The sequence below is a fragment of the Zonotrichia albicollis genome, chromosome 7, assembly GCF_047830755.1.
Source record: "Zonotrichia albicollis isolate bZonAlb1 chromosome 7, bZonAlb1.hap1, whole genome shotgun sequence".
Lineage (NCBI taxonomy): Eukaryota > Metazoa > Chordata > Aves > Passeriformes > Passerellidae > Zonotrichia > Zonotrichia albicollis.
In genome coordinates, this window is record NC_133825.1 from 48215985 (window position 1) to 48242168 (window position 26184).

The following is a 26184-nucleotide window of genomic DNA, read 5'->3' on the forward strand; positions in this document are numbered from 1 at the left end:
TGATAATAAAATATTTAAGCCCTGCTCAACCTGGCCTTGGATACTTCCAGGGATCCAGAGGCAGCCTCTCTGGGTTCCCTGTGCCAGGGCCTTAAAAACAAAAATTCCTTCCCAGTCTCCCATCCATCCCTGCCCTCTGGCACTGGGAGCCATTCCCTGTGTGCTGTCCCTCCATCCCTGTTCCCAGTCCCTCTGCAGCTCTCCTGGAGCCCCTTCAGGCCCTGCCAGGGCTCTGAGCTCTCCTCTCCAGGTGAGCATCCCCAGCTCCCCAGCCTGGCTCCACACACTCCACACCCATGGGGTGTATCCATGCCCTGCTGGACTCTCTTCAGCAGCTCCACATCCTTTCGATGTTGGATCCCAGGGTTGGAAGCAGCTCCACAGGTGGGGCCTCACCTGAGCAGGGCAGAAGGACAGAATTTCCCTTTTCCATACTGCCTATGGTGCAGGATGAGTCCAGGACATCTCCAGCTCTGCCTGTTAGCATTCAAAAACACACAATCACGGGGGATTATATGCGGTGCTTTTTATTAAGAGCTCTGGGAATCAGGGTATATTCAACCCAAATCTGACTCTGACCATACATCCGAAATGATCATGTTTTATACTCTATCGTTACAAAACTTTCATGTTAATTATTAAACTTATATTGTTCTATTGTATACATAAATTTAGCCCCTCTCTGAATTTCCAACATAGTTTCTCAATATTCTTCTTATGGTTATATAATAATTACATTTAATTACTAAACAATCATCACATCTAACAATTATATAATTTATCATACTGCTTATGCAGGTGCAGTTGATCTGGGAAAGCACAAAGCCCAACATTTTAGATTCTATCTTTAACTTTTTCCAGGGTTCCACTATCATGCCCACCAGCCCCCAAGCCCTTCTCCCAGGGCTGCTCCATCGCTTCACCCCCAGCCTGCATCCACACCAGGGCTTTTCCCGGCCCAGCTACAACATCCCAGTCAACCTTGTTTAACCCCACAGAGTTCTCATGGCGCTGCTTACCCAAGCTCACCCAGCTCCCACACAGCAACCTCCAAATGCGCATCCTGCTCCAGCCATCAAACATTGGCAAAAAACCCGTGTTTTAAAGGCGTGCCTCCGGGAAGCAGCAGCCAGAAATGGGGCAGAGCACGACCGGGTGCACCTGGAACACAACCGGGGAGAGGCGGGGAGGAACCCGGGATATAACCGGGCACACCTGGGACACAACCAGGGATGGGCAGTGAGGTACCTGGGCCATAACCGGGCACACCTGGGACACAATAGGTATGAAAAACGCCAGTCACTTGTTTTTAAAATTTTAAAAGTTTAGTAGCAATAAAATGGTTATAAAATGTTAATGCAATTAGAGTACTAATAATTTGGACAATTTGAATGAGGACAGTATGAGACAATAGAGGCAAAGAGTTACGAATATCCGGGTACCTTTTTCTGGGCAGCATGAGCCCGAAAAAGAACGCACGTTGACAGAGGATAAACCCTTAAAAACAATAACCTGTTGCATATTCATACACGATGCATAAATTCCATTCAAACACAGGATTCTGTCTGGCCATCGTCAACTTTCTAACACAACACATATTCATTTTAATATTTGCGAAAAGCCAATCATAAAACACGCATTTTTCACAACCGGGAACAGGCGGGGAGGTACCCGGGACATTACCAGGCGCACCTGGGACTTAATCGGGAGCACCTGGAACACAACCGGGAATAAGCGGGGAGTTACCCGGGACTTAACCGGGCACACCTGAGGCACAACCGGGAATAGGCGGGCAGGTACCCAGGACTTAACCGGGTGCACCTGGGACTTAACCGGGTACACCTGGGACACAACCGGGAACAGGCGGAGAGGCACCACGAATAAAACCAGGGCCAGGAGGGCGCTCCCTTTGTGTGGAGCCGATCGGCGGCCGCCGGCCCGGCGCGGAGGGGACGCTGAGGGGCGGCGGGCCGGGCCGGGCTGGCTCCGCCCGCACCACATGACTCCGCCGTCGGGAGAAACTTTTCCCGTCCCGCGGTCGGAAAATGGCGGCGTAGGGAGCGGGGCTCTGGCATCCCGGCGGCTCCCGACGCCATGACCCGCTGGGTGCCCACCAAAAGGGAGGAGAAGTACGGCGTAGGTGAGGACGCGCCCGCCCCGCTCCCGCCTGTTGCGCTCAGGGGCACCCCCCCGGCCGCGGCCTCCCCGTCCCTGCCCGGCTCCCGCTCCGCTCCGGCCGGGATGGAGCGCGGTGTTCCCCCGAGTCCCCTCCGGTTCCTGCCTCCCCCGCCCAGCTCCTCCCGGCTCCCGGGAAGTTGAGGAGCTCTCTGGGAGCGCCGTGCCCCGCTGGGAGAAGTTGCCTTTCTCCCTCCGCTCCGCTGCGGTCCCGTCGCTCCCCGAGCGCTTGCGGAGCGGAGAAGCTCCGAGTTGTGTTCAGGTCGGGCTCTTTCTCCCCGCGCTCCCAGGCTGGCTTTGGGAGCCCAGCCGTGCCCCGAGTGCTGTCCCTCGGGGTTCTGCCGGAGTGTGATGCTCATACAGATCAGGGCTCTCTGGGATCCATTTCCTAGCGCGCTCCTTCCGTCCGTCCCTCTCGAACAGAGGGGGATTGTTCCCAGCTGGTGCCTCGCACATCCCCGCTGGGACTAAACCGACCAAGCCCCACTGAGCTTTGGGCCGAGAGGGCCCGGAATTAATTTAAAGGTGTTGGTTTTGCAGCAAAAGGTTTTGTTTCGGGGTGCGGCGCAGGAAACTTTATTGGTGTGAATGAGCGTTTGTCTGGAGGAAGGAAATAATAAATCTGACTATTCAAATTGGAAACGTGAAGTTCAATGCCTCCCACAGTCCTTGGGCTGGATTGATTGTGAGGAGCAACTTCTCATAGAAACGCACAGCTAAACTTCATAAACAAAGGCAGCAGGAAGAAGGGAGTTTCTGGGGCTGAGTAAAACCTGAGTGAATTGGAGGAATTAATTTTAAATTCTGTGTGTATGTCCCTAGAAAACCATAGCTTGGCTTTTAAAAAATATTAGAAAATCCCAGTTCCAGCATGTGGGACCTGTGGGTAATTCCAGTGCTGAGGATGCAGGACAAGCACCGGGAAGCAGTAGTGCCAATGATGGCAGTCCCTGATGAAGTTTCCAAATTATCTGCCTGGTGGTGTGGGATGGGTATTTCGGAATGACTGAATTGTCACGTAGTACAAGCTGATGTTACAGCCCAGTGGCACTCGAAAGCAAGTTCCTCTTCTGCAGGAACTCCGTGTCTGTGCTGGGGGTGACTGCCCGGCCGCTTTCCAGGAATGTTTTGAAATCGAATTGAAATTGATTTGAAAGTGACATGAGAGAAGTGAAATTTACTTGATTGTTTACCATAACATACTTAAGTGTACTTGCATCTCCGGTGTGGGGGATTGCGTGTGTGGTAACAAAACTGGATTTAAACGTAATTTAAGAATAAAAAACCTCTCCCCTTTTGAGGAAGTCCAAGGGGATGTGCTTAGTTGGTATTTTCTGTGTCTTCTGCTCTGCAGAGAAGTTTGTAATGCTTTTATAATAATTTATGTTTCTCTGATAGACTGTTTTCTTTTTCCTGCTAGGAGGCTGAGCTCCTCACCAAACAGGGATTTCTCTGCTGCATGACAGGGATGTGAGGGGTGAAAGTGGATGAAGTGTCGCAAGGAGATAAATCAGATTTAGAGCTAATTGAGCATTGGGTTCACTGACCTGTGCCATTCTGTTAGAGGCTGCTTTGGGAGGAATAGCTTCTTTTTGGTGTTCTCCTAAAGAAAAGGAATGTTGTCTGGTTCTATGTGTTTTATGGACCTTTATGTTGTTAAGAAAGGGCTTTGTGAGTCTTCTGATGTTTTATTTTTGGCTGCTTGTGAGAGCTGGAGATTGTGGAGAACTGATGCAACAGTTGTGTAGTCCCAAACAGAATTGGAGATGGTGCTGTTAACCTGAAAATTCAGACTTTGGAATATTTTTCTTCCTGTTTGCCATGGCCAGTCCTGGGGCTGATGTTGACTCAGTATTGTCTGCCAGGGAGAAAATCCCTAACAGGAATGCTAATGGGACTTAGAGAAAAATAGTGTGCAATGCTTTGGGTCTCATCAACCCATGTAGATGTCTCCAAAAGGATGGGGCCATCATTCCAGCGGTGCTCTGTGCAGGGTGAGGAGCAGTGGCCATGGACTAAGCCAGGAGAAGTTGCACCTCACCATGAGGAAGGACTTCTTTCCATGAGGGGTGGCAGAGCTGCTCAGGGAGGGCATGGAGACAGCCCAGCCTGGCTGGGTGTGTTCCTGTGTCACCTGCTCCTGGTGACAGCTGGGATGGACTGGATCATCTCCAGAGGTGCCTTCCAACCCCAGGTATTCTGTGTGCAGGCTTTCCCAAGCAGAAATATCAGGGATGTGTGTTGTGGTTATGTTTATGTCGCAGCAGTGAGAGCTCAGAAATGTGCTGCTTGTGTCTGTATATAGAGTTGTGTACGTAACAGATACACACATGTGCTTGTATAACACATTTATATCCCTTCTCCCCCTCCTGTGTATATCCCTGTTCAGAGTTTTCTTAACCTCTGAAGACCTGAAGCTGTGCTGGCTGTGATGCAGCTGGAACAGTGATGCCCAGAGGCCTGCAGTGACAGCTGGTAGCACCCAGGTGTGCTGAGGAGCTCTCCCGGTGGCACAGTGGGATTTGGGGATTTTGGGGTGCCCTGCATGCCTGCAGAGTGCGTTTGCTGCCCTGAGCCTGTGTGCAGAGGCATTATCTCAGCAGGCAGTCGGGAGAGTGACTCAGCTCCGCTTCCTGACAGCGCTCAGGGCTCGGCTGCGGGAGGAATGGGTGTGGAGCTAATGGGATCACACGGATGTTAGGGGAACATGTGGGGAGCCAGGCGGAACAGGGACAGGATCAGCTTCCTTGGAGAGGCTTTTCCCTGCTCCCAGCGCTGCAGAGCCTTGTCCTTCATCTCAATCCTGCCTTTCATCCCTCGCCCTGAGCCTGTGGGGAGGAGTGTGGCTGTGTGGAGGGGACCATGTGGCTGTGTGGCTTCCTCCACATCAGAGGCTCCCAGAGAGTCCTGAGAGCTGTTTGTGTCCCCTCAGTGTCACAAAGTGACCATGGAGTGTGGCTGCTCAGCCTCCCATTCCCTGCTTTTAGGTGATGGGAGATTGGTAATTTTGGAGGTTTTCCTTCTGCTGGGGGAAAGGGATGTAAGGAGCTGCTCTGGGAGGCCTGGGAATCTCTGAGACAGTGCACAGTGGCTGTGGTAGCTTCCAAATCCTGAATTCTGCTCTTCTTTGCCCTTTTCCTTTGGGCTGAGAACTGCACTGAGAGGTAAAACTGGTGCTGCTGTTGTTAAAAATATGATATTCAAAATGCCTTTGTGTTCAAATGTTTGTGTTCATATGGAGCAATCAGACCATTACTATGGTAGTTTAATCCTTTATTTTTAATGAGTAAGTGGTGAAACAGAAGATTAGTGCCACGTGCCCTTGGATGGTCAGATGTTAAAGGAGATCTTCCCAGTTACTGAGCTTGAGTCCCCATCCCTGGAGTGTCCAAGGAAGGACTGGATGTGGCACTCAGTGCTCTGGGCTGGTGACAAAGTAGGGATGGGAATTGGACTTGATGGCCTTGGAGGTTTTTTCTAAATTCAGTGAGTTCCAGTATTTTTGTTTGTTCCTGGTGAGTTTTTGTTGTGTGTCACGACTTGGCAAATAATAACAAACCTAATTTTAGATGGGGACATTGGCCACACTTCATGGTCAGGGTGTTTCAGTGCCTCTCTGGGGTTGGGATGGCTTTTCCAAAGGGGTTTATGGAAATACCCTCACAGCAGGTGCACAGAAATATATAAATTTTATTATTAGAGGAGGGCTTTAAGGAGTTGATGGACTAAGAAGTGTTAGAATAATCATGATTTAAAATTTTTGCAGCTGAGTTCTGCTCTTGTAATGTCTCTTTGAAGGGGGGAATAAGAATTTGTCAAGATGGAAGCTGGTGAAAGCACAGGAATTCCTACAGCCAAGCACTGCTGCTTCTCCTCTGCTGCTTCAGTGGGGACTGTGGTGCTTTAGGACAGATTTAAAGCTTTTATGGAACCCTGGAGTCCCAGTCCAGGCTGTGGGAGCTGTGGTGGCATTGGGGGAGTCTTGTTCAAGCTGATGATCGTATGCACATTTGTGCCTTAGAGCAGGGAAGGAAACATTTGAAGGAAATTGAAAAAGATGGATGTTAGGAATGCATCTTGGTGATTTTAGTGCTGCTGTGCTGTGAGGTGTGGAGCTGCCTGGCAGGACAGGACAGGTGGCTGCTGTTAGTGACAGCAGGGCTGTGCTGTGACACATCCCAAACCTGTGGAACAGAAGTGCAAGTGTAAAATGTCCCGGGAAGATTTGCTGCTGCATTGATCAGAGGATTGGAGTGAGCACCTGCAGGTTCAGCTTCCCAGAGCCAGCACATCCCATGGACACCCAGATCAGGGTGTTGCTGTATCCCATGGACACCCAGATCAGGGTGTTGCTATATCCCCTGCACACCCAGATCAGGGTGTTATTTGTTCCATCCCCTGCACCCCCAGATCAGGGTGTTATTTGTGATATCCCCTGCACACTCAGATCAGGGTGTTGTTTGTTCTATCCCATGGACACCTGGGTCAGGGTGTTATTTGTTCCATCCCTCTGCTGGGAGGAAATGCTGTGCGAATTGGGATGGTTCAGCCTGGAGAAGAGAAGCTTTGGGGTGACCTCATAGGGGACTTAGAGTGCCTGAAGGAACTGAAGGATGGAGAGAGAGACTCTGCAAGGGATGGAGGGACAGGGCAAGGGGAGGTGGCTTTAAAATGACAGAGAATGTGTTTAGATGGGAATATTGGGAAGGAATTGTTCCCTGTGAGGATGGGGATGGGATTCCCAGAGAAGCTGTGGCTGCCCCTGGGTCCCTGCAGGTGTCCATTGGGGCTTGGAGCAGCCTGGGACAGTGGAAGGTGTCCCTGCCATGGCAGGGCTGGCACTGGATGCTGTTTATGACGCCCTCCAACCCAGACCATTCCATGGCTCTATTTTCCAGCCCCCTTCCATTCCCTGCAGGGTTGCATTCCTGTGCTGCCCCGTGCTGGCAGCTCCTGGAGCCGAGGGCAGGGGCTGGAGATGCCCACACCTTTCCTGCAGGAGTGACCCGAGCTGGCCTGCAGGCTCAGCTCCTCCCAGCGTGCTCGGCTGCCACCATTGTTCTCTGCCAATAAACACTCGGTGCAAACAGCAGATTGGAGAGGGATAACCTTAGCAGATAAGTGGAAGGGAGTGTGGGCTCCTGTTTGTTTTCATCCAGGTCAGCAACAACGTTACAATTTGGGATTGTTCTGAGAAATGATTCCTGATGGGATTTTCCAGGAATTATTTTTTCTCATAGGGCATAAACTGACTTCAGCAGGTAGCCAGCTGCCTATGACCACAATGCAGAGCTTTTATTTAACTTTGCAAAGGAAGTTTTCAGTTGGCTTAGGGAGGTTTCAGCTGCTGAATTTACTCTTTATTCTAGAAGATAAAAGAGGAGGCAGAGAAGTGACTTTTACTCTTTACCTGGTATGCAGGTATGGCAGTGACAGTAGCCAGGGGGCTGATTGAAGGGGTTTGATTTGCTATTTCCTTCCCTGGCAGTGCCCAAGGCCAGGCTGGAAGGGGTTGGAGCACTCTGGGACAGTGGAAGGTGTCCCTGCCATGGCAGAGGGTGGAATGGGATGAGCTTTAAGCTTTCCTTTCAACCCAAACCATTGTGGGATTCTCTGACTTCAAGTAGCACCTTGGTGTGTTTTGCAATTATCCCTTTGTATTCTGTTAAAAATGCCTGACTTAGGTGCACTCAAACAATGCTGATTTCGGGCTCTCTGCCACACTTGGCACAGGTTTCTCTGTGTTACAAAGGCATCTTCCTTTCTGCAAAGGCAAAACTTTCAGAGAAGGGAAAAAAAAATGGAGACAAAGTTAAACCTTCTCTAGGAAGCCCCTCTGTCAGCTTGCATCTACAGGAGTAAGGATTGGGGTATTTTTTCCTTTAAATATTGATGTTCCTGGAGTTTGTCCCGTGCTGGCTGTGCAGCACATGGAGGATCCTTTACTTTGTGTAATCCTTCAGTGTGGTCCTGCAGGACTGCAATCCAATACCTCTTGTTAAACACCTGGGGATGTGTCCAGCTGCAGATAAATAGCTGGGGCTGACTCCTGGGGATGAATGGAAGCTCCAACAACCGCCTCTAATCCAGTTTTCAAGTATTTATTCCATCCAAGGTATCGGTTTTGCCTCTCCCCTTTGACTTCCTGCAAGTTCAAAACTTCCTCAAAATACTCAGTGGAGCTGCTCCTACTTATGGGTATTCTTTAGCAGGGTGGTGGACCACTGACAAGTCAGATTTTTTCTTTTTTATTAAACTTAAAAGCATTTTTAGTTCTGTTTTCTAGCCTGTGGTGGCCCCCAGGGCTGTTCTGACAATAGTAATTTTCTGAGTAAGGCTTTAATGAATTCCTTGATGAGTTACTGGAATACTTTCCTCATTTAGCTTCTGGGGGGGAGGAATTGAAATCACGCCCTGTCTAAACCAAAAAAATGCTCAATAAGAGAGAATTCTTGTCATTCTGAAACTTGCTCTCCCTTTTCAGACTGTGGCTGTGCAAACATTTATATATTTACAGAATTATCTGCCCATGTTTATGTAATTTGTGCATTAAATCTGATTTCTGATGTAAAGATTTGTAATACAAGGAGCTGCAGTTGCTGCGTTTGGGTTCCATCAGCGGAAAGATGAAATATCTCTGGAAATAGTTTTCTGCTCCATGTAGCTTTGTAACTAAACTGAAATAGTTGCATTGAGAACTATTATGTGCAATCATGTACCGTCTATGTAACAAAACAAACAGATGGGTGAAGAACTGCAGCAGCCACTGGCTGCCATACATGAATTGGGGTTTTTTTTGTATTTTTTTTTAGCACTGTTGCTTTATTTCGAGTGCTGCTTATATTATTTCAGCACAGCCCTGTTTAGAACATGTTTGCAGAGGGTTTTGCTGGCTGATTTTGCCTTGAGGGTGTTGGAGCAGCAAAATGTCTTTGTGTTCCCCCAGTAGAAAATACCAACAAGTGAGTGGAACAGGATTTGCTGTGTAATTTCTGAATGGGAATGGCAGCAGAATTGTACATAATCAATGTTTGTGCTCGTAGGCACTTGGGTTTTTGAGGCACTCTGTTTGTACATCCCTGCTCTTGCAGTGGCTGTGCCACTTTTATGGATGTGCTGCAGAAATTACTGAATATTGAGGTGGGAAACCTGCTGGAGCAGCTGCCTGGCCGGGCAGGCCTGGGGGTTTTGGGAAAATCTCATTTTCCCTGAGGAGTCCCAGGTGGGGAGGGCAGCAGGAATGGTGTCCCTTGAGGAGGAAGCTCCTGGCCTGGCCTGGGGGGTTCCTGGCTGGTTCTGGCAGAGATTCCAGGAGAATTTGGGACTTTTGGCAGTGCAGGGTGGGCACTTGGCACTGGAGAGAGCACAGAGCTAATGTTGGTTTTTGTTTTTCTTTCTGTTTGTGTTGGGATTGACAGTGAGATGGTATTTTGTGTTTGGATTTGGATGTTTATTATTTCTTATTTATATTACAGTTTTATAAGTTGTGGATATTACAGTATTTTACTAAGAAGTTAAAAAAATACTTTGTATCTGTTTTTATAAGTTTTTTAAGGAATAACTATCCAATTAAGAAATGACACTCAAATAATTTATTTTTAACTTAATAACTAATTACTTATATTCTGTAATGTGGACTTTTTTGTTTAATTACAAAATACTATTTGAACTTGTGAAGAAGTTCCTGCTTTACACTTTATGGCAGTGACAGTAGCCAGGGGGCAGATTGAAGGTGTTTGGTTTGGTATTTCCATCCCTGGAGGTGTCCAAGGCCAGGTTGGATGGGCTTGGAGCAGCCTGGGGTAGTGGAAGGTGTCCCTGCCATAGCAGAGGGTGGAATGGGATGAGCTTTAAAGTTACTGCTTTAAAACTTTTATTTTAGTCTTTTATATATATATATTTACTATGCTTTAAAACTTTAAATTCTAAGCTTTTTACTATGTGATCTATACACTTCTATTTAAACTACACACTTATAATTTTATTGTTATTAATTAATTTTGGACGCTGTTCTTAACAGTTTTAATTCAGATGTGGTGTTTTCTTGGGGTCAGTGCCTTTCAACACAAAGTCTGAAATTCTCAGCATCCAGGGTTCCAGCCCAGGTATCTGGAATACCTGAGAGGCTCTTGAGGCCCCCAGATGGGTTCTGCAAGTGCAGCCTGAGGTGTTTGTGTTTGCTCTGCCTTCCTCCTCCTGCTTATCCAAACAAAGCACGGAAGTGCCGGCGTCACCGGCTGGGGGCTGGATGGAATAAAACATAAAATAACATCTGTGGGGGCCAGGGCCCAGGGTCCTGCGAGGGCAGGAGCAGATGGGGCCACACTGTACCCAGAAACCTTCAGCTGGGCTGTGTTAGGGGGGGTTTCCCCATTTTCATGAATGGAATCAAACGGAAAAATCAGAATTTGGAACAGGGCTTGAGTGTCCCAGAAGGATGAGGAGAAGATGAGGCCACACCATACCCAAAAACCTTCAGCTGGTCTGTGTTATGGGGGGTTTTCCCCATTTTCATGAATGGAATCAAATGGAAAAATCAGAATTTGGAGCAGGGCCTGAGTGTCCTGGGAGGACAGGAACAGATGAGGCCACACTGTGCCCAAAAACCTTCAGCTGGGCTGTGTTAGGGGGTGTTTCCCCATTTTCATACATGGAATGGAAAGGAAAAACCAGAACTTGGAACAGGGCCTGAGGCGTGTTTCCATGTCCTGGGAGGGCAGGAACAGATGGGACCACACTGTACCCAGAAACCTTCAGCTGGGTTGTGTTATGGGGGGTTTTCCCAAGTTTCATGCAGGGAATAAAAAGAAAAAATCAGAATTTGGAACAGGGCATGAGTGTACTAGAAGGATGAGGAGAAGATGAGGCCACACCATACCCAAAAACCTTCAGCTAGGCTGTGTTAGGGGGGGTTTCCCCATTTTCATATGTGGAGAAAAAGGAAAAATCAGAACTTGGAACAGGGCCTGAGGCACGTTTCCATGTCCTGGGAGGACAGGAACAGATGAGGCCACACTGTGCCCAAAAACCTTCAACTGGGCTGTGCTAGGGTTTTTTCTCCATTTTCATATGTGGAGAAAAAGGAAAAATCAGAACTTGGAACAGGCCTTGAGTGTCCTGGAAGGTCAAGGAACACATGAGGCCACACCATACCCAAAAACCTTCAGCTGGGCTGTGTTAGGAGGGTTTTCCCCATTTTCATACATGGACTGGAAAGGAAAAACCAGAACTTGGAACAGGGCCTGAGGCACGTTTCCATGTCCTGGAAGGACAAGGAACAGATGAGGCCGTGCTGTACCAAAAAACCTTCAACTGGGCTGTGTAGGGGGGATTTTCCCCATTTGCATACATGGAATAAAAAGGAAAAAACAGGACTCAGAACAGGGTCTGAGTGTCCCAGAGGGACAAGGAGCAGATGAGGCCACACTGCACCCATAAACCTTCAGCTGGGCTGTGTTAGGGAGTTTTTCCCATTTTCATGCAGGGAATAAGAAGGAAAACCAGGACTCAGAACATGGCCTGAGCATCCTGGGAGGACAAGGAGCAAATGAGGCCACTGTGCCCAAAAACCTTCAGCTGGGTTGTGTTAGGAGGGTTTTCCCCATTTTCATGCATGGAATGAAGAGGGAAAATCAGAACTTGGACCAGGGCCCAAGTGTCCTGAGAGGACAAGGAACAGTGAGGCTCGACTGTGCCCAGAAACCTTCAACTGGGCTGTGTTAGGAAGGTTTTCCCAATTTTCATGCATGGAAAAAAAGGAAAATCAGAACTCAGTACAGAGCCTGAATGTGCTGGGAGGACAAGGAACAGATGAGACCACACTGTACGCAAAAGCCTTCAACTGGGTTGTGTTAGGAGGGTTTTCCCAATTTTCATGCATGGAAAAAAAGGAAAACCAGGACTCAGAACATGGCCTGAGTGTCTCATAAGAACAAGGAACAGATGACTCCACACTATACCAAAGATCTTCAGCTGGGCTTTGTTAGGGTTTTCCCCATTTTCCTACATGGAATAAAAAGGAAAAACCAGAATTAAGGGAGACCATGGGCAAGCTTGCTGGTGCCCCTGGGAGTGGGCAGAGGTACAGGATGATGGGGAGCTCCACTTTTACCTTCCCTGCCTCCCAGCTGCTGCTTTAGCCTTGAGCATCCCCCTCATGTGCCAGCTGGTGTGCAGGAGGAAATGCTGGCAGCAGGGGATGGTTCAGGGCAGCGAGCTGGGTGCTTTCATTGAGGAGCTGCTTCATGCAGAGTGTGTGTGGATCAGAAATGGAGTGGAAGCAACTGGTAATAGAAAAAGAGTGCTCCTGTAGCAGAGCCTGCCACAGGAAATCTCTCAGTGCTGAGCCAGATGGAAGCTGTTGATGAGAATGGAGTTTGTGAGTCTTGAGGCAGATGGTGGAGGATTGAAAAGGACGCTTGCTCTCAGGAAAATCTGCTGTGCATGTGAGAGCAGTGAGCAAATCCTGCCCTGCCAGCGCTGGGATTGCCGAGGGGGTGGCTTGGCGTGCCCTGCCAGTGCTGTCCTCTGAAGGAGGGCTTGCTCTGTGCAGAGATACGGTGAAATGGTGAAATGTGTCACTCGGGCCAGCAGAGTGGAGATAAGGGCCTGTGGGAATGTTTCTGTTGATAAAGAGGAGGTTAATCTCTCCAAGTGGGAGTGTATGAGTGGAAACTAACATCAGCATGACAAGAAATCTTTAATTACTGTTTTGAGGATGTGTCCAGCAGCTGTTGTTTGATTGACTTTTTCCTGCTGCTTTGGGGTGCTGTGGGAGAATTGTTCTTTTGCATCAATCTGTGGCTCATTTGTAGCTTTAATACAGAAAATCATGCTTGCACTCAAGCCTTTAGTGTACTCTGTCTGACCTGAGGTTGTGGTGCTGCTACCTGGTGTCCAGTCCCTTTTTTTCCCTTTATTTCTCTGCTTTTGCCCTTTCAAATTCCCACCAATTTTCTGCAGGCATCACCTGTTGCCTTGTCATCCCTGCAGGAATTCCTTCCTTCCTGCTCACCCTTTCCCCCATTATTACACTGCCTCAGTCTTGCTTGTTATGTTTTTCTTGCCATGGCTGATAGGTGTTGGTGTTTCCATCAATCCATCACTTTCCTTACCAAGAACCTCAGCTGGAGAAGACTTGAGAGCCTATTTTATTGCCTTCTCTGACATTTGGGCATAAAGGAACCAAACTTTTGTGCAGGCCATGGCAGGAGTGTGCACAGGGGCAGCTCAGAATTCCTGGAGCCCTGGGGCTGCCTCACAAACAGCTGCCATTGACTCCGTTGTAAGAATAATTTAGTGACATGTGACAAAGCAGTGGATAAAGATCCTTTTCCCAGAGATTTCAGTCACTGAGCTGTTTTGGTGAGGAAACAGCTGTCCTTGCTGATACTGAAGTGGCTGGAGATGAGAACAGATATTTTTTGTGGTGCGGAGATATTTCTTGGCCAGTGATTTCCACAGTGGGTGAGTCAAACAGGACAAAACACCAACCCCAAACTTTTTGATGCAGAGCCAGATATTATTTTAGTATTTATTACACTACACTTTATTTGTATTTGTGTTCTTGAGCGTTTGAGTGGAACTAAGACTCTAAAAGGATTTAAAAAGCACATTAGATGTTTGTCTGGTAATAGGGACATCTGCAGTTAGATGGGATTTGAGTCTTCACATGCTGAAGTATCTTGCTTTGAGCTCTGTGGGGAGGGAATTCATATTCCCAAAAAATAAAGACTGGATATAGCCAGATAAGCACATTTTAGTCAAGACTTGAGAGAATGACTCAGTTGTGGTGCTGCTGACATTGTTGGAAGTTTTGTGTGGGTTCAGCTCTGGTTTGATTTTCTACTTGAACGTATTCTTGAAGTGATTTATTAACAGATTTTTATCAATCACCGGTGCTGCAGAGGAGCCTCTGTTTATTTACTGGGCTGTGATGAGTGATGGAACTGGTTCAGATTTTTGCCTTAAACACAGAAAGTACAGTTTGGGCTTCCTGCAACAGCTGCACTTTCCACAGTTAGAGCACACGAAGGTGAACGTGTTCTTGGCTGAAAACCAGCAGTTTTAATACTTTTAGGGCTTGAATATTTAAAATATTGGCATAACTGCAAGCTTTTACAGCCTGGATGTGATACCATCTATAACACAGTGTGCTGATCTTAAAGCAGGATATGAACTTTTAAGACCAGGAGTTCATGGATTATATTTGTAAAGGGCTGTCTGGATGCTTCCATAACATTTACTTTAAAAAGTGTGGGAAATAAATAATTTTGTGGAGGGGAGCTAGAATAATTGTGTGCCAGATCAGGTTTTCAGGAGATGGGTAGTGACAGCTTTGAGAAATCCCTGGGTAAACTGAGTGAAAAGTAAAATATGGGTGATCATTAATGAAATCTTGAGTTCTACAATTGTTTCCCTCTTTGCTGCATCTGTACATGACAGAATTTGTGTTGTTACCTTTGCCTGCAGCAGCTTCCTCTTGCTCTTGGGCCATGCATGGAGCAAGAAGCATTTTGAAATTGTTTTTCTCCAGAACACTGAAGGCTGCTTAGCGAGAGGACTGAGTGAGATTCCTGCAGGAAAATGGCACAAATAATCTCCTCACATTTTCCAGGTCCCACTGCTGAGAGCTCCTGGTGTCTCAGAGGATGCTTTCACCAAACATAGCCAGGCCAAATGTGTATATCAAAATGTGTATGTCAAAAACAAGCTGGTTTGCTGGACATGGGGTGTGCTGGCTGTCATTAATTTGGTTTTTTAATACTTCTTTTTTTGAGGTAGAGGTGCTGCAAGTGGAGATGAGTTGAGGGGTTCAGAAGTAACCACTGATTTTAGATGAATGCAATATTTTTTCAGCAAGGGGAGCAAATGTTTTGAGGTGAAAGTTGCACTGTCCAGTCTAGCACAAACTTTGCGGCTTGTTGGAGCTTTCCAAACAGACATTGAAGCAGATTTGGGGAATCATGGCAGGGGAATCAGCCCCTTAAGCTGTCATTTGCAGTGCTAGGAACGGCCTGGATCTGCTCCTTGGCCTGGAGCTGGCCCTGCTCTGCCCTGGGCATGTGCTGGCTGCCAATGCCTCCCCCTTTGCAGGGAATCCTCAGAGTGGTGCTGGGAAAATAACCTGCAAAAAGGGGCAAAGAATAATCCAAAAATTCCCTTTCTTACAGCAGAGGTGAGTGAGTTACTGCTGGGTTAGTGGCGCCTTCATCACCCTCCTGGCTTTACTATGTGACCATCAGGGGGGTTTTAAATACATTTTCCTTGGATGATTGTGCTTGGGAAGGAAAGAGTTATGGCTTTGAATTATTCTGAATTAACAAGGGCAATTTGGAGGCTCAGGGCAGCGAGGGAAGAAGTCTGAGGGTTGTTTTTGGTGTGTTTCAGTAGGCTTGAAGGGTGCTTTAGCAGTGGGGAGCCAAATTCTCACCTGGGAGTTCCTGTGCACATCTGGGATTGATTACCAACTTTAAAATACCAATTTATTACACTATATATGTATTAAAAGTCATTGATAAAGTTAAATAATAATAATAAAAAACCAAGAGTTGGACTTGTTGATCCTTGTAGGTCCCTTCCAACTCAGAATATTCTGTGATTAGGCTAGAAAAGGCTTTAGAATTACAAAATTAACTAATGATAAAGTGAATGGTTGTGAATGAACAGGTGGGTTCTTGTTGTGCCACAATTGTGGAGCTCAGGGTCTGGAAACAGTTTTAGGGTTTTCCTCTACTCTGGATTTCTCCCTTCCCAGAAGTCTGAATTTATGGAGTAAAACCTGATGCTGGCTCTTTAATCAATAGTGGGACCAGTTACTTTTCCTTATTTCCTCCAGAATGAGCACAAAGATTGGTGTGGGCTCCCAGGAGTGTCTGAGGTGGGCAGTTGGAATTTCAGGGATAGGAGCTCTCTGAGGGAGCTGGACAGTGACCCTTTGTTAGGGCCAGCGGCCGAGCCAAGTCCGCTGGAAGCCGCCCCGAGCATGTGATTGCCCCTGCTCTGGAGAAAAACAATTTTTCCCTGTTTTTGCAAAATGCTGCTCTTATCTTTGAGTGCATTCAGCGCTGTTTGACTCGCTCCCATGGTGATTTTTCCCCCTAATTCCGGTGTGAGGTGCAAATTCAGGAAAAGTGTTGCTGATATTCCCATTACCCTAGCCTGGCTGTTTTGGGAGAGAGGGGAAAAGTGTTGCTGGGTCCAACTGGGGCTCTCAGCAGGTCATTCCTCTCCCTGGGTGTTCTTTTAGGGAATGCAGAACAAGTTCTTTGGGGTTTCTTTGACTTGGGGTCTGTGCTCTTGCTGTTGGACCCTGATAATGCTGTTGGAACCCAATAATGTGATGGCAAAGGAAAAGAAATTGAGTTAAGTTCGATGTGTGAAAAGCTTCAAACTCCCTTCATCCTTTTTCTCCCATTCCAGAGGCTTTCCTGAGAAAGGAACAGGGGAATTTTGGTTTTGTTTTCCCTTGCAGAAACACTGAGGAGGAAGAACAGCAGGAAATGAAAGCATCTTCCCACCACCTCATTTCCTCCTTGCTTTAGGCACTTTGCATCATCAGCTCGATGTTGCACTGAATTGTCATTTTTTTTTCAGTTTCCACAGCAGTGCAAGAGGAGTTTCAGTGTGTTGATCTTGATTTTATAGTCATTGCAATTCCTATTAAAATATAGCTGTGCCATTAAGCTCGCTGCTGTAGTAATGCTTAGTAAAGACCCTCTTAGCACAGTTCTGCTCAGTGCCATAGGGATTTCCTGCCATGGCAAAGGAGAGGCTCGAAGATTTATGGGGCTGATGCTTCAGGGATGTTCACAGGGAGCTCTGTGGCCTCCTGAAGCACCAGGTTGGGCCTGGGGGAGCTTTGATATCATTTGTGTGGGTTTAGCCTGGAGCGCTGTGTTGGGAAGGACTTGAGGGTTTCTGAGTCCCTTTTATGTGCTGGATTCAAGAGTGAGCTTGTGACATTCAGGATGTGCACCTGTGTGTGCTGCACATGAACTAAACCAGGAGATGCTTCACTCCACTCCTCTCCAAGAGGGTGGCAGAGCACTGGAGCAGCTGTCAGGGAGGACATGGAGCCTCCTTCTCCAAGGGAGATGCTCCAAACCCACCTGGGTGTGGGTTGGGGATGGACTGGAGCATCTCCACAGCTCCCTTCCACGCCCAGCTCTTTTGGGGCTCTGTGCCTGGATTTGGGACTCCTCCTGGGGCTGTTCTTACTGTTGATGGAGTTTTTGGAGCTCTGTGCCTGGATTTGGGATGTCTCTTGGGGCTGTCCCTGCTGTGATGGGGTTTCTGCTGTCCCTGAGCAGGCTGGTCCCTGGCAGTGCTGGCTGAGGGTGGGGAGGGCGCAGTGCTGGCTGAGGGTGGGGAAGGTGCAGTGCTGGCTGAGGATGAGGAGGGTGCAGTGCTGGCTGAGGGTGAGGAGGGTGCAGTGCTGGCTGAGGATGAGGAGGGTGCAGTGCTGGCTGAGGATGAGGAGGGTGCAGTGCTGGCTGAGGATGGGGAGGGTGCAGTGCTGGCTGAGGGTGGGGAAGGTGCAGTGCTGGCTGAGGGTGAGGAGGGTGCAGTGCTGGCTGAGGGTGAGGAGGGTGCAGTGCTGGCTGAGGGTGAGGAGGGTGCAGTGCTGGCTGAGGGTGAGGAGGGTGCAGTGCTGGCTGAGGGTGAGGAGGGTGCAGTGCTGGCTGAGGATGAGGAGGGTGCAGTGCTGGCTGAGGATGATGAGGGTGCAGTGCTGGCTGAGGATGATGAGGGTGCAGTGCTGGCTGAGGATGAGGAGGGTGCAGTGCTGGCTGAGGGTGGGGAGGGTGCAGTGCTGGCTGAGGATGAGGAGGGTGCAGTGCTGGCTGAGGATGAGGAGGGTGCAGTGCTGGCTGAGGGTGAGGAGGGTGCAGTGCTGGCTGAGGGTGAGGAGGGTGCAGTGCTGGCTGAGGGTGAGGAGGGTGCAGTGCTGGCTGAGGGTGGGGAAGGTGCAGTGCTGGCTGAGGGTGAGGAGGGTGCAGTGCTGGCTGAGGGTGAGGAGGGTGCAGTGCTGGCTGAGGATGAGGAGGGTGCAGTGCTGCTGCCAGGGCAGGGCAGGGATGGGGGCACATCAGGCAGGGGTGGGTGTGGAGCTGCAGCTCTGCCAGTTCTGGTCACTTCTCCTCTCCTGGGGCCCTTGGCTGGAGGATGTCCCTGACTCAGCGCCAGCCCAGGCACGTTTGATGCTCGGCCAGCACTGACCAGGAGCTGGATGAGTTCCTCTTCTCTCCAGCCTTTAACTCTTGGCCTTCTCTTGCCCTGCAGACCCCTGGGGGCACTTTCTACATAGCAGTGTCAAAACCTTTGTGCATTTTCTAATAACCATGTGTAGAGGTGTGTCACAGATATCTTTTATGAAAAATCCTTTCCTTAGGATCTTTCCTCCTGAGAAGCTGAGAGACCTCAGGAACAAAATGTAAACAATGGTTATCTGCTGCTGTGGGATGCAACAGGTGCATCTGGGATTGGTCTCATGGGGTTGTTTCTAATTAATGGCCAATCACAGTCAGCTGGCTCAGACAGAGCTGAGCCACAAACCTTTATCATTCTTTCCTATTCTATTCTTAGCCAGCCTTCTGATGAAACCCTTTCTTCTATTCTTTTAATATAGTTTTAATGTAATATATATAATAAAATAATAAATCAAGCCTTCTGAAATATGGAGTCAGATCCTCGTCTCTTCCCTCAATCCAAAAACCCCTGTGAGCACCATCACAGAGGTGGTTTTGAGTTTTGTGGAATTCTAAGCACTGAAAATAAATCCTTTCTTGAGGCACAGATTGTTTTTTGGGTGAGCACAGCCAATGCTCAGATGCTGTCCTTGCCTTGCTGAGGATGGTGCTGGAGCAGGAGCCAAGTTACAGCTCCTCAGTGGCCCCCAGTGAAATGGAGGAGGTCAGAGGGAACATCAAAACTCACTTTAGTTGTGATTCTGAGTTACCACAAGACAGATGCCAAAACATCTGCCTCTGGATAATGTTTTGTGTTAGTCTAAATCAGCATCTTGCTTTTCCTGCAAGAGCCTGTGTTGAGAGCTCGGGGTGATGTGATTACTCTTTGCATCCAGGGTGTTTCACTTAATGGACTTCTTAATATTAAAAATCAATTTGGATGTTCTTGATTGTGCCTCTTGTTAGCTGTGCATTATGGCACATTAATAATGCTGTTAGAGTCAATAATGGTGTGTATATATATATTTTTTAGCACTAGTTTCAGCTTTATACCCTCAGTACTTGGTGGTGAACTACTCTGAATACAGATCAGCCAGGAGGAGGGGGGAGAGCTGGTAAATGGTGACTGAGCAGCTCACTTCATTAGCTCCCTGAAAATAAAGTGTCTGCCTTGAAAAGGGGGAGGAAGGAAAGCGAGAAACTGAACTTGCTTCTTGGAAATCTTGGCTTCATCCAGAACTCTTCATTTCACAGAATTCCAGATTTATTCGGGTTGGAAAAGAGCACCAAGATCTTTCAGGCCAAGCTGTGCCCAGAGCCCTGAGTGCCACCTCCAGGAATTCCCTGGATTCCTGCAGGGATGGGGACTCCAAACTCCCTGGGCAGCCCCTGCCAGTGTCAAATCACCCTTTCCATGGAGAAATTCCTCCTGACGTCCCCCCTGAGCCTCCCCTGGTGCAACATTTCTTTTCTTTTCGCTTTTCTGGGGAGCAGGTCCTGATCCCCCCAGCTGTCCCCTCCTGTCAGGAATTTTGCAGAGCCACAAGGTCCCCCCTGAGCCTCCTTTTCTCCAGGTTTTATTTCTTTCTGTATTTTGTAATGAGGGCAGAAAAGACAAGTGAGCATCTTGTTTTGTCCTCCTTGATGCCAGCAGGGCTCAGCTGGGTGGTTGCACTTTGGGAAGGCACCAGGCCCCAGCTTTGGGATTGTTCTGGATTTCTGAAGCTTCCTCAGCTTATTAATCAATTCTCACTTGTTGGAGATTTTTCAGAGATGGCTTAGAAAGCAGCTGAGAGGAGCAGGTTCTCACAGCCTGTTTCTGTGAACAGCAGAGGTTCTCAGGTTATTTTTAACTACAGGTAAAAGTGGCAAGCATGAAGGCCTTGAGAGCCTTGCACATCAGAGTTCTCAGGCAGCTTTCTCATAACAAGTGGATGTTCTATCTTTGGCTGTTTTGGGAAAGCAAGAATAATTTTGAGAACCCAAATCTTGGTATTGGAAACATAAGGTGGAGTTGGTGTGTTAATCTCTGACCTATTGTGAGCTCAGATTTTGCAATATGCATGAAGTGAATTAACACTGTTATAAAAAGTGCCTGATTGATGAATAAAGTGGAGTCGATGCTGACCAATGCAAGGTGGGTCGTCCCCCTCCAACTTCAATATATGGTGAACTTCAATACTCACTGGTTGAATTAATTTCTGAAGTTTCCTCAGTTTATCAGTTAATCCCCACTGGGTGGTGGGTGGTGAGACACCAAGTGTGATGGAGGACACGTTGCTGCCTTTGCCACCTGGTGTGAAGCCTGGGCTGCCTGCTGGGGCTGAGAAAGGCTCAGAGAGAGAGAGAGCCCTTCTCTCTCTGTGTCCTGACTTTGGAAGAGGGAACCAGGCTGGCCCTGCAGGGATTTCACCCTGGGGGTTCCTGAGGCTGGGTCAGGCTTCTCTCACCCTCAGCAGATGCCCTGTGTGGGCATGGAGGGGTTTGCAGGGCAGCCATTGTGCGTTTCAGGAATTTGCTGCTCCCTGAGAAGGGGAGTGAAAGGAGCTGTCTCACCTCTGGAAGGGAAAGTGGTGATAAATCCTTTCTATCTACTTGAACTTGGGGGATTTGGGCTAATCCTGTGATAAAAGTCACATTTGTGGATTTAATCAATAAGATTAGAGCATCACTGGGCAGGAGGAACCTTGAGCTGGATTTTCTCCTTTAGCTTGGTGGTAACTCTTCAGATCTGAGAATTTCTCCAGGCTTCTTCTCTCTTCAGGAAATTAATTTTTTGGGAACGTTTGGATAACAGAATAATTAAAATATTGAGAAATAACTCTGACTCAAGCTTGGTGAGACCAGGAATGACAAAGCCCTAGGTGAAGATGAGAGGATCTACCCTTGGATAATGCACACATGAAATAATTGTCTTTGACAGTTCTCAGGTGCAACTCCTGACTCAAACACTGCTTATTTCTTTTGCTTCTCCATTAGCCTCAGGTGTAGAAATTAGAAACTCCTCTGGGTGAGTAGCAGAGGACTAAAAATCTACCTGAATACTCAAATCATCCACTTTCATTTTAGGGAAAATAGGAAAACCTTCAGGTGTCTTTTAATACCAGAGAATTTACAAAAGACTTTGCTTTCACCTCTGCAATTTGTCTGCTTTTATTGAAAAAGCACAGTTAGGATTTAGGGTTTTATTTTTTAAAAGCCAGTGTAAAATAAAGCTGGTAATGTGTTAAATGTAGTTTGGGTTCATTCAGGAGTTCAGAATGATTAATACAACCTTTACAGCAAAGTAATACCAGGGAATATTACTCTGTAACATTTTTATGCTATCTTAAGATATCTCACCTTTTGCACCGTTAGAAAAAAGCTTTTTCAGTGTAAATTGATGTTATCTTTGTTTGCTTTCTCCTTTATTTCCACCACTAATTCTTGTGGTGTTGGCCCCCTCATGTTTCTGATGTGTGCAGACTGAGTGCAGCTCACAGAGGTGTTTGTTTTGTGTTCCTGAATGGTAAATGGGGGTTTGGTGCAATTGCTGTAATGCCCTGCTCTCCTTTCTTTATCAACTCTTAGGACTGGAAAAATTCCTCCTTCTGTGCCCACACTTAATCCTTTGCTTTTGGCACTTTGGCACCCTTGGGTGGATGCTGGATTTTTAAAATTAAGCAAAACATTCTTCAGTTAAACAAAAAAAAAAAGAAAAAACAAACACCCAAAACCTTAATAAACAGAAAGCTATAGCTCAGGTTATTAAATATTTTAAATGATAGCTCAGGATACAGTTGATGAGACAAAATGCAAACATACCAGTTTCATGCTTTACTCCTCCAAACTTTGTCTTTTCCTTTAATTAAAGCCTTGTTGTTTGCTCCAATCAAACATTTCTATCACAGCATCTTTTGATGCCACTGAACATAAAAAACCTTGCTGTGAGAAGGAGTTACCTGCTCCCTTGCAGGGGGGTTTGGTGCAGTTCAAGCCTTGCTTTGTAATCACAGGGGTGGAATGCACTTTATAGTTACTTGGGCTGTTTGCTTCACGATCTGTCAATGCTGTTGGAAGCCAGAAATGTGATTTATTTTCTCCTGCAGACATATTTTTCACACATATATATATATTTTTGAAGATAAATCACCCCTCCCTGGCTCCTCAGTCAGTTGAGGTCAGTGGGAGCTGGCGTGGGCAGTAATTACCATTTGATGGCTGTTTGTCATCTTCTGTCACAAGAATTGGTCATTCCTCTGCAGCTCCTGCTGCCTGACCTTCCCTGTTGTGACAGACACCAGTTTTAGCACTCTTGGGCATAAATTTTAGTGCCTTTTACTCATAGCTGCCTTTGATCCTCAGCGTTATTCCACTTAAACGGTGGAGAAACGCTCAGCTGAAGTGTGAATTGAGTACAGGACTGGTTTTTAATCTGCTATAATGCAGATTTTTCCTGGCTGGGATGTGTGGTGTGAGTCAGTGACGTTGCTTGTCAGGGTCCTGGAGGTGGGAGACAATCCTTGGATCCATTTCTGGATGTGTGAACATCCCAGGGGCCTTGACTGAGCTGTGAGCGCTGGAGGATCTCAGTAAACACCACAAGGATTCTTTTGGAGGAGTTAGGGCTGTGTAACTTTGTTTTCTCTGCTATGCACAAAAGCTGAAATGTGAATATTTCTGGGGAGTGTTTCCAAGCAGAGTGTCCCACGTGCTCTGTGTTCACTGCTGGGAACAGTTTAAAATGCTCATTTGTGTTGAGGTTTTTCTCAGAACCCCCTTCTCCTGCGGGGCAGCATTTATGGCTCTCAGATATCCTGTGCCAGATACCTGGGAGGGAGAGTTTATCTGTCTCTAAGATTGACAAAATTAAGGGAAACATTAAAACACAAATAGCTTGGCTTGTTTTGGTGTCAATAAAAATGTTACTTTCTAAAAGCTTCATTTAAATCCTGGTGATATTGGTCTCTGCAGTGCACCTGACCTTTATTCTTTCCACCCTGTAGTGTGTCTTTATTCCATTAATAATCTTCCACCTTCTGCAGTGTTTTCCAAACTGCTTTGCCTTGGCTTCTTTTCCACTTGTGCACTCAGATTTATTTATTTACCTCTTCACTCTGAAGTCTGTCAAGCCAGAGGAGTTCTGCAGAGAAAAAGGCCCAGCCAGCCTGGGTGGGTTGATTTATGGATGAGCCAGTGGGTTATAAATTGATTTATTGGTGAGCCAATGGATTATTTATGGGTGATCCAATGGGTTATGGATTATTTGTTGGTGATTCAATGGATTATTTATTGATGAGCCAGTGGATTATGGATTGATTTATTTGAGGTCCAGTGGTTTATGGGTTGATCTATTGGCGAGCCAATGGGTTATGGATTATTTATTGGTGAGCCAGTGGTTTATGGATTGATTTATTGGTCAAGCCAATGGATTATTTATGGGTGAGCCAATGGATTATGGTTATATTTATTGGTGAGCTAATGGGTTATGGATTGATTTGGTAGTGAGACTGTGATTTATATATTGATTTGTTGGTGAGCCAATGGATTATTTCTTGATTTATTGGTTGGGCTGATGGTTTATGGATTGATTTATCAGTGATCCAGTGGGTTATGGATTGATTTATTGGTGAGCCAATGGATTATGGATTTATGTATTGGTTATCCAGTGTGTTATGGATTATTTATTGGTGATCCAATGGATTATTTACTGGTGAGCCAGTGCATTATGGATTTATTTATTGGTGAGCCAATGGATTGATTTATGGGTGATCCAGTGGGTTATGGATTTTTTATTGGTTAGCCAATGGATTATGGATTTATTTTTTGGTAATCCAGTGGATTATGTATTGATTTGTTGGTGATCCAGTGATTTATAGAGTGATTCATGAGTGATCCAGTGGATTGATTTATGGGTGATCCAATGGGTTATGTATTGATTTGTTGGTGAGCCAATGGATTATGGATTGATTCATTGGTGATCCAGTGATTTATAGATTGGTTCATGGGTGATCCAGTGGATTGATTTATGGGTGATCCAATGGGTTATGCATTGATTTGTTGGTGAGCCAGTGGATTATGGATTGATTCATTGGTGAGCCAATGGATTATGGATTTATTTATGGGTGGTCCAATGGATTATTTGATTTATTGGTGAGCCAATGGATTATTTATTGATGGTCTGGTTGTGAGCTGGAACTCCGAGGGTTCTGGGGAGGATAAATTCCTGGAGTCCGGAACTGGAGCAGGCAGTGGGCTCTGTGCCTGGTGCCCCTGGGATGTTCTGGGGTGTGAGCACGATCAGATCTGGGCTCAGAGCAGGGGTTTTGTGCAGCCCCAGTTCCTGCAGGTGTGGTTTGGGGCACTGATCTCCTGAAATGCAGGAGAGGTGCTGGGCTGGGAGGGAGCTGCCAGCTCTGGATCTCGTGGCTTCATGTGGAACTCTGCCCCAGCTTTGGGATTTGGGGGGTTTTTGGAATTGCTGTGTTACCTGGAATGGGTGTGGAATGGGTTGTGGATGCTCTGTGAACTCCTGGTCTGAAATCAATTCCTCTGACAGCCACGTGTGCCTTACCCAGCTCGTTCTGTTCCAGTAAAACATCCCTGAGCCCTGCCCTGGAAACTGAGGCAGAAAGAAAAGCAGTGACAGCTCCCTCAGGGTGGGAGGGAGTTCAGAGGTGGTTATTGTGTTCCAAAAATGCTTTTGTTTCCTAAAGAGCTACAACAAATAGTGAGAAATTCTGATTTTCAGGAGTTATTGATCCTCTTTGGAGCGAGTAGCTGCATTTGTGAATTGAGAAAGAAACTTCTGTGGGTCCACCTTGACTGAAATTCTTTAATTTCAATTTCTTGTGAAATATTTCAGTCTCTGCCCTCAATCATGAGGACCCTCCTTGGTATTGGAAGATGTTTTTTTCTTACAGAGCATTTACTCTATATGAAACTTATAAAAATTTGGCTTTTTGAGTTGTAACTGTTTTGGGTTTTGGATCGTATTTTTTTCCCAACCAAACCTGGTTTGTAGTATTCTTTGTCAGAATTTGTGGTCATTGCCCAGATTTTCCTTTTGGGAGTGGCAGGCAGGAGTGGTCTTTGAGTTCCTGTTGGATTTGTTGGACTTTATTGTACAGTGGGTTGCTGCTGTTGCCTCAGCCACTCAGAAATTCTGAAATAATATTTTTCAACATCCTCTGCATGCAGCAAATGAATGAAATGACTGAGAAATCATCCTTTGATGCTAGGGTGGCAATTTGAGTTTTTTGAAGACACTTTGCAGGTTTTCTGTGTGTTGAGCTGACAGGGGAAGACAGAGCAGTTCTTTGTAGAACTGCCTAAAATTGACACAAAGTGCTGTGGAAGGCTGGCAAATACAACAAAAATTGAGTTTATTGCCATGGAGAAGCAAGGCATTACAAACACAGCGAGGGACAGCTTTAGGAAGCGAACTTGTGGGTTTTATTTTGTTTCAAAGGGAATTATTAATGAATTTAAGAACTTGGCTGAATTTTTATAGAATTTAATATATTTTTTTACAAGAAGATTTAGAATGGCAATAATGAGTGATGAAGCAGCTGGAATTGTGTTGTTTTGCTGTACTAACAGCAGTGTTCCCTCTGTCCAGCTCTCTACAACTACGATGCCAGAGGACCTGATGAGCTCTCACTGCAGATTGGGGACACCGTGCACATCCTGGAAACTTATGAGGGTAAGATGGCAAAAATTCAATTGAAAAATAGGATTTTTTGGGGGGAATTGCATTCCTTTTCTGTTTGTGACCCTCTTGGACTGGAAATTGAAATAAATGGAGACACGTGGTTGATGAGCTGGTGAATAAGCACTG

At 46.8% G+C, this 26184-nt stretch overlaps 1 protein-coding gene across 3 annotated transcripts in view; it reads left to right on the forward strand.

Annotated features, from left to right (window-relative positions):
• The first annotated feature begins 1979 nt into the window (after window positions 1-1979).
• The window catches only part of DOCK1 (dedicator of cytokinesis 1), a 291813-nt gene continuing 267608 nt past the window's right edge, over window positions 1980-26184 (forward strand). For all 3 annotated transcript variants that reach the window (XM_074545390.1, XM_074545392.1, XM_074545391.1), the window contains exons 1-2: window positions 1980-2140; window positions 25966-26049. In XM_074545390.1, coding sequence (XP_074401491.1) covers window positions 2095-2140; window positions 25966-26049 — 130 coding nt within the window. In that variant the 5' untranslated portion in view covers window positions 1980-2094. The remainder of the gene's footprint in view (window positions 2141-25965; window positions 26050-26184) is intronic.